Below are 13,719 nucleotides of genomic sequence, written 5' to 3'. Positions count from 1 at the left end.
ACACATTTCTGATTCTAATTACTTGTTTCTTTTTGTTTTATTTTTATATTTTTAAGTTTTGTGAGTACCTAGCAGGTATATATATTTATTTGGTACGTGAGATGTTTTGATACAGGCATGCAATGTGTAGTAAGCACATCCTGTAAAATGGGGTATTCAACCCCTCAAGCATTTATTCTTTATGTTCCAAACAATCCAATTATACTCTTTTAGTTATTTTAAAATGTACAATTACATCATTATTGGTTATAGTCCCCCTGTTGTGCTATCAAATAGTAGGTCTTACTCATTCTTTCTAACTAATTTTTTGTACCCATTAACTATACCTACACCACCCCCACCTCCCCCATGACCCTTCCCATCCTCAGGTAACCATCCTTCTACTCTCTATGTCCATGAGTTCAATTGTCTTGAATTTTAAATCCCACAAATGAGTGAGAACATGCAATGTTTGTCTTTCTGTGTCTGATTTATTTCACCTAGCATAATGACCTCCATTTCCAACAATGTTGTTGCAGATGACAGAATCTTATTCTTTTTTGTGGCTGAATAGTATTCCATTGTGCATAGGTACCACATTTTCTTTGTCTATTCGTCTACTGATGGTCACACTTAGGTTGCTTCCAAATCTTGGCTATTGTGAATAGTGCTGCAATAAACATGGGAGTGCAGACATCTCTTCAATATACTGATTTATTTTCTTTTGGGTATATACCCAGCAGTGGGAATGCTATATTATATGGTAGCTCTATTTTTAGTTTTTTGAGGAACCTCCAAACGGTTCTCCATAGTGGTTATGCTAATTTACATTTCCACCAACAGTATACAAGGGTTCCTTTTTCTTCACATCCTTGTCAGCATTGGTTATTGCCTGTCTTTTGGATATAAGTCATTTTAACGGGGGTGAGATAATATGTCATTGTAATTTTGATTTTCATTTCTCTGGTTATCAATGATTCAATGATGTTGAGCACCTTTTCATATGCTTGTTTGCCATTTGTATGTATTCTTGACCTGCCACAAGTCTCTAATTACTTGTTTCTTGTACCATTGTTTCCCTTCATTGTCGTCAGTGATTTGGTCAATCAACACTTTTTACTTATGGGTATCTGTTAACTGTATTTCTAGGAATGGACCAAGAATTGAGAAATGTATCCCAACCAGAAAGAACAAAATATATGGAGGCACAGGATTACTAAAAGCTTTGCTCCTATAGCCTCAGTTTTTTTCTGCAAGTTCGCTGCTTCCCAGTTGTCCTTGTGATAAAATTCAAAACCTCAAACTGATTTTTAAAAAGCCAACTGTACACTGCTTGCACTATGTCTGCTTAAGCTTATTTGCCATTATTTATAAAGAATTCTAGGCTCTAGCCAGCCCATTTGAGGCTTTATTTTACGTTCATGCCTTTGTTCATGTCTGTCTTTCCTTTATAATGCTCTTCTCATTCTCTAGCCAAATCTTCCAAAGTTCAGTTGTAGTGCCATACTTCATATGAAGTCTCTGCTGAGAATTCCCATATGTGGTCATTTCCTTCACTGATTTGTTTCAACAGTTGTTGCCACTATTATTATTTTTTTGATACTGTTGCTGGATACTTTCTCAGATCCAATCTCTAACCTGTTGTTCTACCCTAGGAGGTTGACCAATATGGCAGTAGCATTGGGCTTGCTTGTCTACTGGATTGGTCCTTGTGTTGGGAGGCATCAGCAGATCAATGGATGAGAGGAGAGTGAGTTGAGGGATGGCTAGGTTCCTTTACTCACAGCCCCAGCTCCTGTCAAGAGGTCCTGTCCCTGCAGCTACTTCTCAGATTCTACTAACTATACCCTCCCCTTAGCCTTTCAGGCCTTGAGGAGGAAAGCCTCCTCATCCCAGTTTGAATGAACTATTTATTGCAAGAACCATGACTGATTCACAATATAATCTGTCCTTGAATGAAATAGTTAATTTCCCCTTTTGTATTCTCATTTCATAACCCTGTCCCTTTATTCATTCCTATATTATATCATACTATCATATAGCTACTTTATATTATACTATGACATAAGTACCTTGCAAGTATATCATGCTATATTATTGTTCTTAAGTGTGTGGGCTTTGGGGCCAACTTACCTATGTTAGAAGTTCTGTCACTTATTACCGTGTGATCCTAGACAAATTGCTTAACTTCTTTTTCATTCATTTTCTTTCCTAGTAAAATAGAGGCAATATTAGTACCCACCTCACAGAGTAATATGATAATTACATTGATAGTTTTTATTTAAAACTTTTATTGTTCTTACTATGAAATGGGAAATGTTCTAAACACCTTACAAATATTAACTCTATTAATTCTCATAATGAATCTGAGAGGTAGAGACTCAGTATCTCCATTTCACGGTGCTGGAAATGATACAGACAGCATTTAAGTAACATACTGAAAATAGTAAACCGAATAGGTGGCAGCCAGTATGCAAACTGGGAAAGCCTGACTCCAGAGTTCATTCTTTTAACTAGTATGCTGTGATAGACTCTTTTAGCATATGGTATACACCCAATAAACAACGATTGTTGTTGTTATTGTTAGTATTACTTCCCATGGAATTATTACACAAAAAATAATTGTTTATGAGTATTTTTTTGCTAGATTATAAGTTCCTTGAAAAAAGAAGACAAGTTTTGTTTGTCTATGTGTACTAACTGAGTGCTTGGCAAATAGTTGCAGTTTAGTAAGTGTTTCTAAAACAAATTATTAGTTGTTTCTTATGTATTTCCCAAGTCTATCCTAGCCTTGGAAACAACTAATACTTAGCTAAACCTAGAAATGTCATTTGAGATTTCAGCAGCCATCATTGTTGATGAAGCCACAGGTTCTCCTTTTTATCTCCAATTTCTTCCTCAGATGATTCACCACTTTCTTTGTAGTTTCCCTACTTCATTTTTCCTATAGTGACTTTTGTTCTCCAATAATCATTGATAGTGATGACAATCCCACCTTGGAACCACTTCTAACTGTCCTGTTCAGCTTTTCCTGAGGCCAGATTTCCCCCTAAATACATTTTTTAGCTTCATAAATGCCCCTTCCAGAAATTTGAAATGCATTCTCAGGAATTAAGCAAGAGGCATTTGATTGACATCATTTAATTTGTGTTCAAATGTGTTCTTCCCATCAACAATTAACCAGTGCTTCAGCCAAGATACATAACTTTTATTCTCCACTAACCTTAGGGTTGAGGTCACAATCAGGTACGTAATTTGTGGAGCCCAGTGAAAAATGAAGACGCGGGGCCCTTGGTTAAAAAAAAATTATTAAGAATTTCAAGATGGCAACAGTAGAGCATGAAACCAAGTATGAATCCCTTCTAACGCAGATCCTTGTGTAACTAACTGCACAAGTTATACGTTCAAGAAACTGGCCCTGGTTGAGGTCTCTGTCTACCTAGGGCACTTCTCACTCAGAGAGGTGGAATAATCTTAACTTTCTGTCTTCCATCGTCTGAAAACTTGCCCCAAAGTTCCTTTTGCCATGTCTTGCAGCAAACCTAGTGGTTGTCATCTGTTAAGGATTCCTGGTGGCTTGCTTTAGTTTCCTACAGTTCTTGAGCTACATGTGTTGAATGGAACTCCACCATTACCATGTAACACATCTGAATACTCTTATTTTCCTCCAGTTAAATTCTGCGCTCCTTGGAAATAATGCTCATGCACCCTGCCTGAGTGATTTCTAAATAGAGATAGTATGTAAAAATACATATTTACTTGAATTGCATCTTAAGAGGCCAGCCCATGGGAGGCATGAAGAAACCTGTGTTACTAATTAATATTCAATCATTGACAGTTACACATTCAGGTACTAGTGTCATGGAACCATCATGTTACATGGACCTGAAGAGTTGATGAGAGGTTTAGGGTCTAGGAGGACAAAAGTGAGTGTATTAGTCAAGGCCTGAGGTTATATGTACCCAGACAGGATAAAATGGGACAATATTTTATTAGGGGAAATACCTATGTGAAAGAAAACAAGGAGGAAGCCAGGGAAGGTGCAAGAGACGTTAGATCAAGATGCAATTCTGACCCTGCAAGGAAGAGAGAGTGAGAGAAGGCTAGGTAGAAGCATCCCAGTGTGCGGTCTAGTGGAAGGAAATTTTGGCAAAGCTGTTGGGAAGTCATTGAGGCAGAGCCAGGCAAAGGAGTCCCATGTCTCCCAAGGAAGGCTCTCTGCCTTAATATTCCCACCACACCCAATCATTGGTAAGGAGCAGTCTGTGAGAAGCTTGGCTTTGGTGCAATGCAATCGTGGATTTCAAAATGCAGTAACAGGAGTCCTCAGTCAGTTAAGACCCAATAATAGAAGGCCTGTATATTCTCATGGTGGCCACTTGGGTATGAGGAGCAGTGGTGTTTAAAACTATTTTGTATAATTTAAATAAAGAAAAGCTGAGGACTACTTAAGCTTGATTCCTTCAGAAGACAGTCTTTCATGTGATATCTTTGCCATATGCTCTGATAACTCTCCATGTTTCCCCTACCATAATACCTCAGGTTATTGCAATTGCTTTTTTATTGCCTGTCATCACTACTAGTTTGTTTTCTCTTTGAGAACAGGAATTATTTTCTCCTTCACTGCTACAGCCCCTGCACCTAGCTCAATGAGCGACACAACAGAAGCACTTAAAAAATTGCTATAACTCAAATCTGGGGGATATTCTATAAAATACCTGGCCTCTGTTGGTCAAAACTGTAAGTGTTATAAAGTTCAAAGAAAGGCAAATAACTATTTCAACTTAAAAGAGACTAAGGAGATACGACAACTCAAAGCAATGCATGAGCCTGGACCAGACCAGAAAATAAAAATATAGCTATAAAGTTCATTAATGGGGTAACTGTCATACTCTGAATATAGAGTATGGATAAGATTATGGTACTAAAGCCACGCTAAATTTCCTGACTTTGAAACTGAGCTGAGGTTATTTAAGAGAATGTCTTTGCTATTAAGAAATAAAACCTAAAGTATTTAAGGGTAAAGGGGCATGATATCTGCAAATTATTCTCAAATGATTCAGAAAAATATATATATATATATAAAACATTACATATACAGTTATGTATCTATACACACAGAGAATGATAAAATGATAAATGATTAAAAATAATGTGGCAAAATGTTAACAAATGATGAATCTGGGTAAGGGTTACCTGGGAGTTCTTTATCTTGCAAATATTCTGCAAGCTTAAAATTATATAAAAATAAAATGCATCTTATAAAGTATTTATTCAGTGAATAAAGAATGAAAAAGGATAACCGCCGTTAGAAGATGTTTATGAAGTTGGTTATGAAGATTCTTAAGAAGTTACCAATGGAGGTGCTGGTAGAACATTCAAAAAAGAAGTAGGGAAGTTTGGCCAAGTAGGAAAATGTCAATATCCAAGCCAGTATAAAATGGAAATGAGAAGTGAGGAAGTAAGTGGAAGACAATGAGGATGGTTTTCGATTTGGCCACCCTATTTGGAGAGGCAGCCGAATGCAACAATAGAAGCCAGAAGAAGATGCTCAGTGAGATGGTTGAAAGCTAGATAGATTACAGCTTCCTCACCAGTAAAAAACCCTTTCGGTAACTAGAAAGGCTACGATTTAGTACCTCCCTGACTTCTATGCTTATTTTCTTCAATGCATAAAATGGTTCCGTAAACTCTTTTACCTTCTGAATTCTTTATATTAATTTTTTGAAGTTGCAAATAAAATAGCATCAGTTCTACACTGCTACATTTCAGCTTAATTCGTATTTATTTACTGAAAATGGGAACATTTGAAAAATCATCATGGGCATTTATGCTAGGTAGATTGTTGATTTTTATAGAAAAATATAAAAATATGACAAGTTTGATTTTTAAAGTCTTTTCTTAGACATATAAATACTAAGTATTCAACTCAACATATAGAGTTTTTATTTGAGTATTATTTAGGTGGAATTCTATTTTAATGAATATAATAACAAATTGTAATTTTGTCTAAAAGCCTAAAATGCCCTAGTTATAATATGTATGATTTCACTGTTTAACTTCCTATTTCATAGGGTTGCTATTTATAACCACTCAACTCTGGGGGGACTTAGTAAGATTAAAGACTTCTGATTCACTTTGTATTTGAAGAATTTTTTTTCCTCCATCTTTGCTCAGCTAGTGGAATCCATGATGAATTCTCATCTCCAAGGGGTAAGCTGTTTTTAGTAAAGCCCCGTAGCTGACTTATGACTCCTTAGAAATAGCATTGATTCCTTCCTTCTCCTGTGTTTTGTTTCTTCTAGAATGATAGATAATCCATGTAGACATGATCAATTATCATGCTTAGGTACTGGTAAGCATGTAATGATTTTAGTTTTGTTCACTTAAGTTATTTGTGTAACAAATATCTGGGATCGTATCAGAGAAATAAATAAGCACAATTAGCATTCTACTTGTTTGTTATGACTAAAGCTAGGTTGAAGAAACAGAAAAAGACCAGAGGTCAAATGAGGATGAAGATAATACTAGGAACAGCATGTTTGGGAGAGTAACATCTGGTAGGGGTAGCAGATTGGGGGCAGAGAACAGAATTTTGTAGATGGATATTTTGGAGGCAAGTAGTTTGAGTAATGATTAGATTTAAGGTGTTTTCTCATCTGTGGGTGGCTGGAAGGAATACAGATGAAGGTCAGTTTATTTGAGAAGTTCTGGAATTATAAAACTAAGTTGAAGTCAAAGAAATTATAGTAGCAAATAAATAGGATACCCTTAAAAGGAAACCAAATGAAAAATAATCGTTATTCTCACTGTATGTTTGTGTTCTTATTAGCAAGAAATTCTTTTAACCACTGTTTTTATAATATCTTAATGAAAAAATACTGAAGTGTATGCCATATTAAATCCCTCTCTTTATTTCTAGAAAGGAAATCAAAGGAGAAAATTCCCATTCTGCTATACTAAAGGACCACTAAGTAAAGAGCCTATTAGTGTATGATAAATCCCATAGCAATATACATTATCATTTTACAGCTCCTTTGTTGAAATGAATGTTTGTATGTGTTGACCAAAGAGTGGGATAAAATGTTGAAATTTTGTTTTGAAATATTTTAGAAATGCATAGTTGTATTGCAGTTGTGAACCTCCTTAGATTTTTAAGGAGGCTGCTTCAAAGGATGTCATTAATAATCTTCTCAGGTGCTTACAAAGCATGTGTCTGTCAGCAGAATTAGAGAATCACCCAACTAGAGAACAGGTTTCACAATACCCTGAGACCTATTTTGTTCATTAGAGAGGAAAATGGCTTGTTTTGAGTCTACATGCTTGCTAATTTCAGCAATAAAAGCTGTTCATTGTGGTCAGGTTTAATTTAGAGCCTGGTAAGGTACAGATTAAAGTTGATCAACTTACTTTTGCAACATACTTCTTAAATGAACTTTGAAATCTTAAAAGAAGGAAAAAAGTGTAGCAAACAGTGAATAATGTATCTAGAAGTGAGAAGCAAAAAAGTCTGGTTATTTGAGGGTGAATTAAAAGAAGAACAACCCAATAAAGATAATCTTTGTTATATAAAAATTTCCAAGTATCAAAAAGTACAATTTTTCATTTAAGTTACATACTATACCGAATATATTTGTCCACTGCCACAGGCATAGTGCCTGAAATAGTGCCTAGTGCTTAAAAATATTTATTAAAATGAATGGATGAGTAAATGAATTTATGTATTTTGCCGGCTCTGTGTATTTAAAGTTCTTTGTTAACTTTGAGGCGAAAATTTGACTTCATCTGAGGTTTCTGAGTAAGTCCGTTTTAAAAATTGTATGGGACATATTCAGACATTTCAGGGTAGGCGATTCCAAAGCAACCTTTCAGCTTCCCATGTCACAGATGACCAGCGTTTCACATTCTAACACTGGAAAACATCTTATTTCATAAAATCTATCTGCTACTATATGGTTCCTACGTTAAATTTGTTCAGTACTGTCCAACTGACTTATGCCACTCACTTCAATAGCTGTCTTTGGCAATTTGTTCCATATTTCAAACACTCTTTTGTATAAAGAAACCATAAAAGTTAGAAACCTGAAAATTGGATTTTTCTTCTGAGCAATCACAGCTTACAAATGTGGAAAATTTGTTAAAAGTTAGCCCCTCCAATTTTTCAACACAGAGAGGAGAAAGTGCCTAAAGTAGGTGTACAATGTTTCGATAAGTTTTTTGCATTATTTTACTATTACCAAAAGCAATTGAGTTTAAATCACAAAGCCTGTCTCCCTACCTCTTCACAGAAGAAACACTACAGAATGATCAAAATTTGGCCTTTCCAAAACCAAAAATCATTAGAAAATCAGCAGGAGTCAAAGGACAGAGTAAATAACTAAGTTTCATATAAGTTTCAGATACATTACTGTCTACCACTTTCATCTCTTCATCTTCATTGGCCTCATGTGGTAGAACATCATATTTAAAATTATACAAACTTGCTGGATTGTTTACTAGTGTGGTTATTATAAGAAAAAAATGAGAAAATGTAGATAAAACATCTGTCACATATTGCTTATAAACTAACAGTAAATATTACTTTTATTTTCCCCAATTAAAATAAAATTTACTGAGTTTTAGAACCAGAGCTAGTCAGATGCCTTTTTTTCTTAAATTTCTTCATAAATATCTCTGAGATTTTGGTCCTTAAATCTAGAGAGACTAAGATGACAGATAAAATAGACACTGAAGAAAGGGAAGAATATCTTAATGATTTACATTACTACCTATAAATTAAAAATTGTTGACTTTATTATATTTGTATTTGTATTTAAAATAGTGCTATGTTAAAGGGGAATAGGAATACTAACCTCTAATCTGATGCTCTCCAAACTTGCCTAAATCATAAAAGTTAATTAGATAATTTATTTAAAATGCAAGATTTGCAGCCCTTTCCGCTACATATTCATTAGTTCTGGAGTGAGGCAAAAAGGTTTGGTGATTCTTACGGACAGGCAGCTTAGGAGAAAAGCTGATTTAGCTCATCTACTTCACCTTTTCATTTGACAGGTGAGAAATCTCAGGGGTACAATGAAGTTAAATAAGTAATATCTCTTAAATCGGTTCTGTGCGTTTTCTGTTTTTAAAATAAATATACCTTAATTTTTACATCCCACAGAATGATATTATGAGTATAAATAGCTATCTATCTTTTAAATACATTGTCGTAATTCAGAATAACATTTCTTACTCAAGGCACTCAGACAGTGGTTTAAGTAATCCATTTGAGCCTTTAAATAAAGAAGAAAATCTATAGTCAAGATTTTCATTTGAAATATTTTTGATATCTAAGAATGAAACATATTTCCTGTTAAATTGTTTTCTATAAACCCTTACACAGTAACATCTTTTTTATTTCTAAAAGTGTTTTGGCTGGTCTCACAATTGTGCTTTACTTTGTATTATGTAAAAGGAATACACAATGCTGAAGAACCCCGATACTAAGGGATATTTGTTCTTACAGGCAACAATGCAGGATTTGGAACAGAGGCGTCCCCAGTTGGAAGAACTCATTACTGCTGCCCAAAATTTGAAAAACAAGACCAGCAATCAAGAGGCTAGAACAATCATTACGGATCGAAGTAAGTTTTTTTAACAAGCATGGGACACTCAAAGCAAGATGCATGACAAGTTTCAATAACAACTTAAGTTCATATATCCCCCTCACATTTATAAAAATAATGTGAAATAATTGTAAATGATAAAAGTTGTGCTGAGATTTTCAGTCCATAATGTTTTAATAACTGAATGTAATTCCATTGAATAGGAGAAATACATTTTTAAATCAATTCAGGGCTTATATAGTTGCAAAGCATGCATAGATGGGTGTGGTGACCACAGTGTGGCAGAACATTTGTTCTTTAGTTGTCATCTGGGCTGGCATCCATGGAGATGCCAGTCTCTCCCTCATATCCTTGGTTGTTGGTCCAAGCAGGTGGTGCCTTCTTCCTGGGCCATCTTTCATTCCCATCTGCAGTGACTTTCAGATCTGGATATCTCTCTGCTACTTTGATGCCCCCATTTTGTAATATCAAAGATCATCCTACTGTACCTTATGCCGTACTAGGGTGGGCAGGAACTTTGGTAAGACCCATCTGACTAGACGCTGTGCATATTCCTTTCTTACGTCATACACTCCTATGCATTTAATGGGGAGAGTGATTCGCAGTGATTGTGTGTTGTGTCAGTGGGTTTCCAAGGGGTCAGGAAGAGTGACAGACGAAGGAGTAGGGGAAACTCACCACCCGGTTTCCCTCAGAGGTTCTCCTCAGAAATGAGGTCCAGGTCAGCTCTGCTTTCTGGTTCTCTCAGATCTCTCTCGGTTTCTTGACTTCTCTCTACCTTCCTTCCCCTCAGGGACACTCGTTGGTATTGAATTTTCTTGCTTCCTCTGCAATATCCCCTCATTTTCCTTCCCACAACCCGAAGAATCCTTTGCAGTGCAGGAAGGAGGAAAACCTTTCAGCCATCTTTTTTTTTCTCTTTGAAATCTTCTGTCTTTTACCAGGCCTAGACTTTTGAAACTCGGAAACCATGAGAGTCTATATCTTCATAATTTATATTCTGCTATGTTAACCCTTCCCTAAGGAAATGACTAGTTGTCAATATGTTGGGGAAAGTGAAAGAGTAACCAGAGTAAAAGGTTAATATTTTAAAATATTATTAGTCATAGTTCCACATATTGGGTAAATACTTATTGATAATAGCTAGTATTTATGCAGTACCTCACAAGCATTAGATGGTGTATGCACGTGTGTGTGTTTCTGTGTGTGTGTTCAAAATCTTTACAGAATCTTGTGAGCTATATTTTGTAATCCCCATTTTATAGATGAGAAAACAGGTTCCAAGAACACTTACTCAAATTGCTGAAGTTTACAAACAAGCAAAGAACAAAGCTTGGACTTTGTAAATGTCTCTTTCTGACTTGAAAATCTGTGCTCTTTCTAGTATGTTTACCATTTCCCATCTTGTTTTGTTGCTTTTGTTAATGACCTTAATCATTGGACTAAGACTAAATACTTCTTTTGTCTGAAATTATGTATGTTTTGATTCACTTCCTAAAGACATGTCTTCTTTCAGTTGTAGTGATTGCTAATTAAAACAGGCTGTTCTTGGTTTTGAAAGTTTAACCCTTTATTGTTGCTTAAAAAATGAATGTGGATGTATGCTAATGTATTGTTTCAGTAACGCTAGCCTCTGTAACAGGTAATCTCCCAAATCTTGGAGGCTTACTACAGTAGAAATTTACTTCTTATTTTAGTGCAGTCCAAAATAAGCAGCCCTCTATGAAGTCATTCAGGAACCCAAGCTCCTTCCATCTTTTGTGTCCAGAGTATAAGACTCATATGCATTTAATGGGCAGATGAAGAATGAGTATTACTCATGAAAATTTGTCATGAGCCAGGCCTGGAAATGGTGTGTGTTAATTTTGTTCATATTCTGTTGGATGGACCTTGTCACATGGTCACACCTAACTGCGAGGGAAGTAGGGAAATAGTGTATACTGTTGAGCCTAGGAAGAGGAACAGATTTGGTAAGAAACTAGTCAACCTCTGCATAGCTAATTTGAACAAGGAAGAATGCACTTATATTCTATGAGTTTGTCTAAATTATAAGATGTCACATCTATAACTTGCAAGGCAGGAGCAAAATGGCCTTGTAATGACCAACATAGATAGCTGTACAATTGATTTAGCAGAGCATTCCTCCACCATACTGGAACCTTGAGGGTTCTCCAACAAGTTGCAACACACTGACCCAAAAGAGTGAATCTTAGTGAGTGATTTACTCAATATGAGACTGAATTCCCATTACACAGGTGAGTGATCAGTTTCTTACCTGAGAAATATGGAAATTTGGCGATGATGTTTATGCAAATCTGAACATACTATACAGAGAGTCAGTCATTTGTTATTTTACTAATGAAAAATAACTTCAATTTTTTCCCTAAGAGGAAAACAATATGAACGTATTATACAGTATTTGTTCAACATTGTCTGAACATTTTCCATTATCCCCTGCATTTTTTTTTCATATTGCATTGACTTTTTCATGATAGAGATTAAAATTGAATGACCAGAGGGCGAGTTTGTATCTCTCTGCCAATATTCAATGATTTGAATAGTTCTTCTTTTCTAAGCTTTTGGAATGAATACCTTTATGAATATTTGCAGCATAGTGGAAAGACTGTAATCCAAATGGTCCAAGAAAGCATTTTCTTAAAAGCAAGCGTCTGTCGAGATGTGTCATAGTGCTTATTAAGAGCCTAAGCTGGAATCTTAGTTCCAAATATGCCTGGAGCCTATAAATGGTACCAGGATAATTCTGACAAGATATGTTTATCTAAACAATGTCATTTGCAGCCCTGCTACACTTCAGTTTATCTCTCCATTTAAAATCTATAAAATGGGATGGAAATTCAATACTCATAAACTTTTGATCGTGTTCAAAATAGAATTTTTCTTAGCAAAGATTTGGTTTTCAGGGAAAGGACAGAAATAAAATACTTGCTCATAAAATTGTATTTTCTCATTTGATGATTTTGGTCTTCCTTTTTATTGCCATGAAACTTCTAGAAATACTCAAAAAGAAATCAGCTAAATAAAGAAAAATAGTTAATATATGTATGTAATACTATATTGAAACATTTTTCTTTCTCTGGTAAATCCCATTTCGTAACTTTGAACAGTTGGGAAATCTATACATAGTTATTGCAGTCTATCAAGAGAAAAGTTCAGTACAAAGCTATTTATGTCTACTAGAAATATCCATGTTAAACTTCAAGTAATTGGGTGTGCAAGCCACCACCATGTTTTACTATATGAAACTATTACCGTGGTAGCTGTTGTATTCAGGTAATTATATTGATGGAAATCATGCAGTAATAATCTAGGTAAGAGAATATATTTTATCTAAATCACATCAAATGAAAAATTCTCCCTCTTTCTAATATTCGAATTGCTAATTTTTCTTTAACTCTATGGTTTCTGAATTTGTCAATCATTCCTGGTCATTTTCTTCTGCAAAAGGGCTGGGTCAGGGGACCAAAAGCAGATAAGATTAGAAGAACTTAAATTTTCTTCCTTGGAGGCGTCTGAATTATATGAAACTCTTGTTCATGTCTATTAATACTGCAAGGCATAATACCATAATACCTTGCATAGCAGTGAAGAGGATTTGGAAAGATAGAACTGCTTCCTTTTATCATTCTGTTTATTTCACAAATAATATTGGTGAATGTCGTTCCTGTAACATTTGGATTTAAGAGCCTTGTTTCTGTAGCTTCTCCCTCTGTAACCCCCACCACTACCATTTCGGGGCTATACAGCAATAGCATGCATTACTTTAAAAGGCAGACTGCCTAGACTGGCCACTTGTTAGCTTTGGGACCTTGAACAAATGACTAATCTCAGTAAACTATCTGCTCTTAGTTTCCTTCTCTGTAAAATAGGCTCACTTATAACTATCTCATGGGTTGGGAGGATTAGATGAAATAATTAATGTAGAGCACTTAGATCAGGGCCATGGTAAAAGCTCAATGAATGTTAGCGTTTGTTATTTTAACTATAATCTATTGGGGTGCTTTGAAGGCTTAGTGCAAAATATTTAATGAGCTTTTTGGTAGCTGTTTAGTTATTTCATCCCCCACCACCACCCCAAAAAGGGAGATTTAAAAGGCAGACAGGAGAAGGTTGCTTT

At 35.4% G+C, this 13,719-nt stretch overlaps 1 protein-coding gene across 4 annotated transcripts in view; it reads left to right on the top strand.

The window, feature by feature from the left end:
• The window catches only part of DMD (dystrophin), a 2,284,432-nt gene that overhangs the window by 1,644,864 nt on the left and 625,849 nt on the right, over positions 1-13,719 (top strand). For all 4 annotated transcript variants that reach the window (XM_063634262.1, XM_063634265.1, XM_063634264.1 and 1 more), the window contains exon 52: positions 9,485-9,602. In XM_063634262.1, the coding sequence (XP_063490332.1) occupies positions 9,485-9,602 (118 nt within the window). The remainder of the gene's footprint in view (positions 1-9,484; positions 9,603-13,719) is intronic.

This window comes from Symphalangus syndactylus, chromosome X, assembly GCF_028878055.3.
Source record: "Symphalangus syndactylus isolate Jambi chromosome X, NHGRI_mSymSyn1-v2.1_pri, whole genome shotgun sequence".
Taxonomy (NCBI): domain Eukaryota; kingdom Metazoa; phylum Chordata; class Mammalia; order Primates; family Hylobatidae; genus Symphalangus; species Symphalangus syndactylus.
Note: the sequence above shows the minus strand (reverse complement) of the source record. Positions and strands in the feature narration are given on the sequence as shown.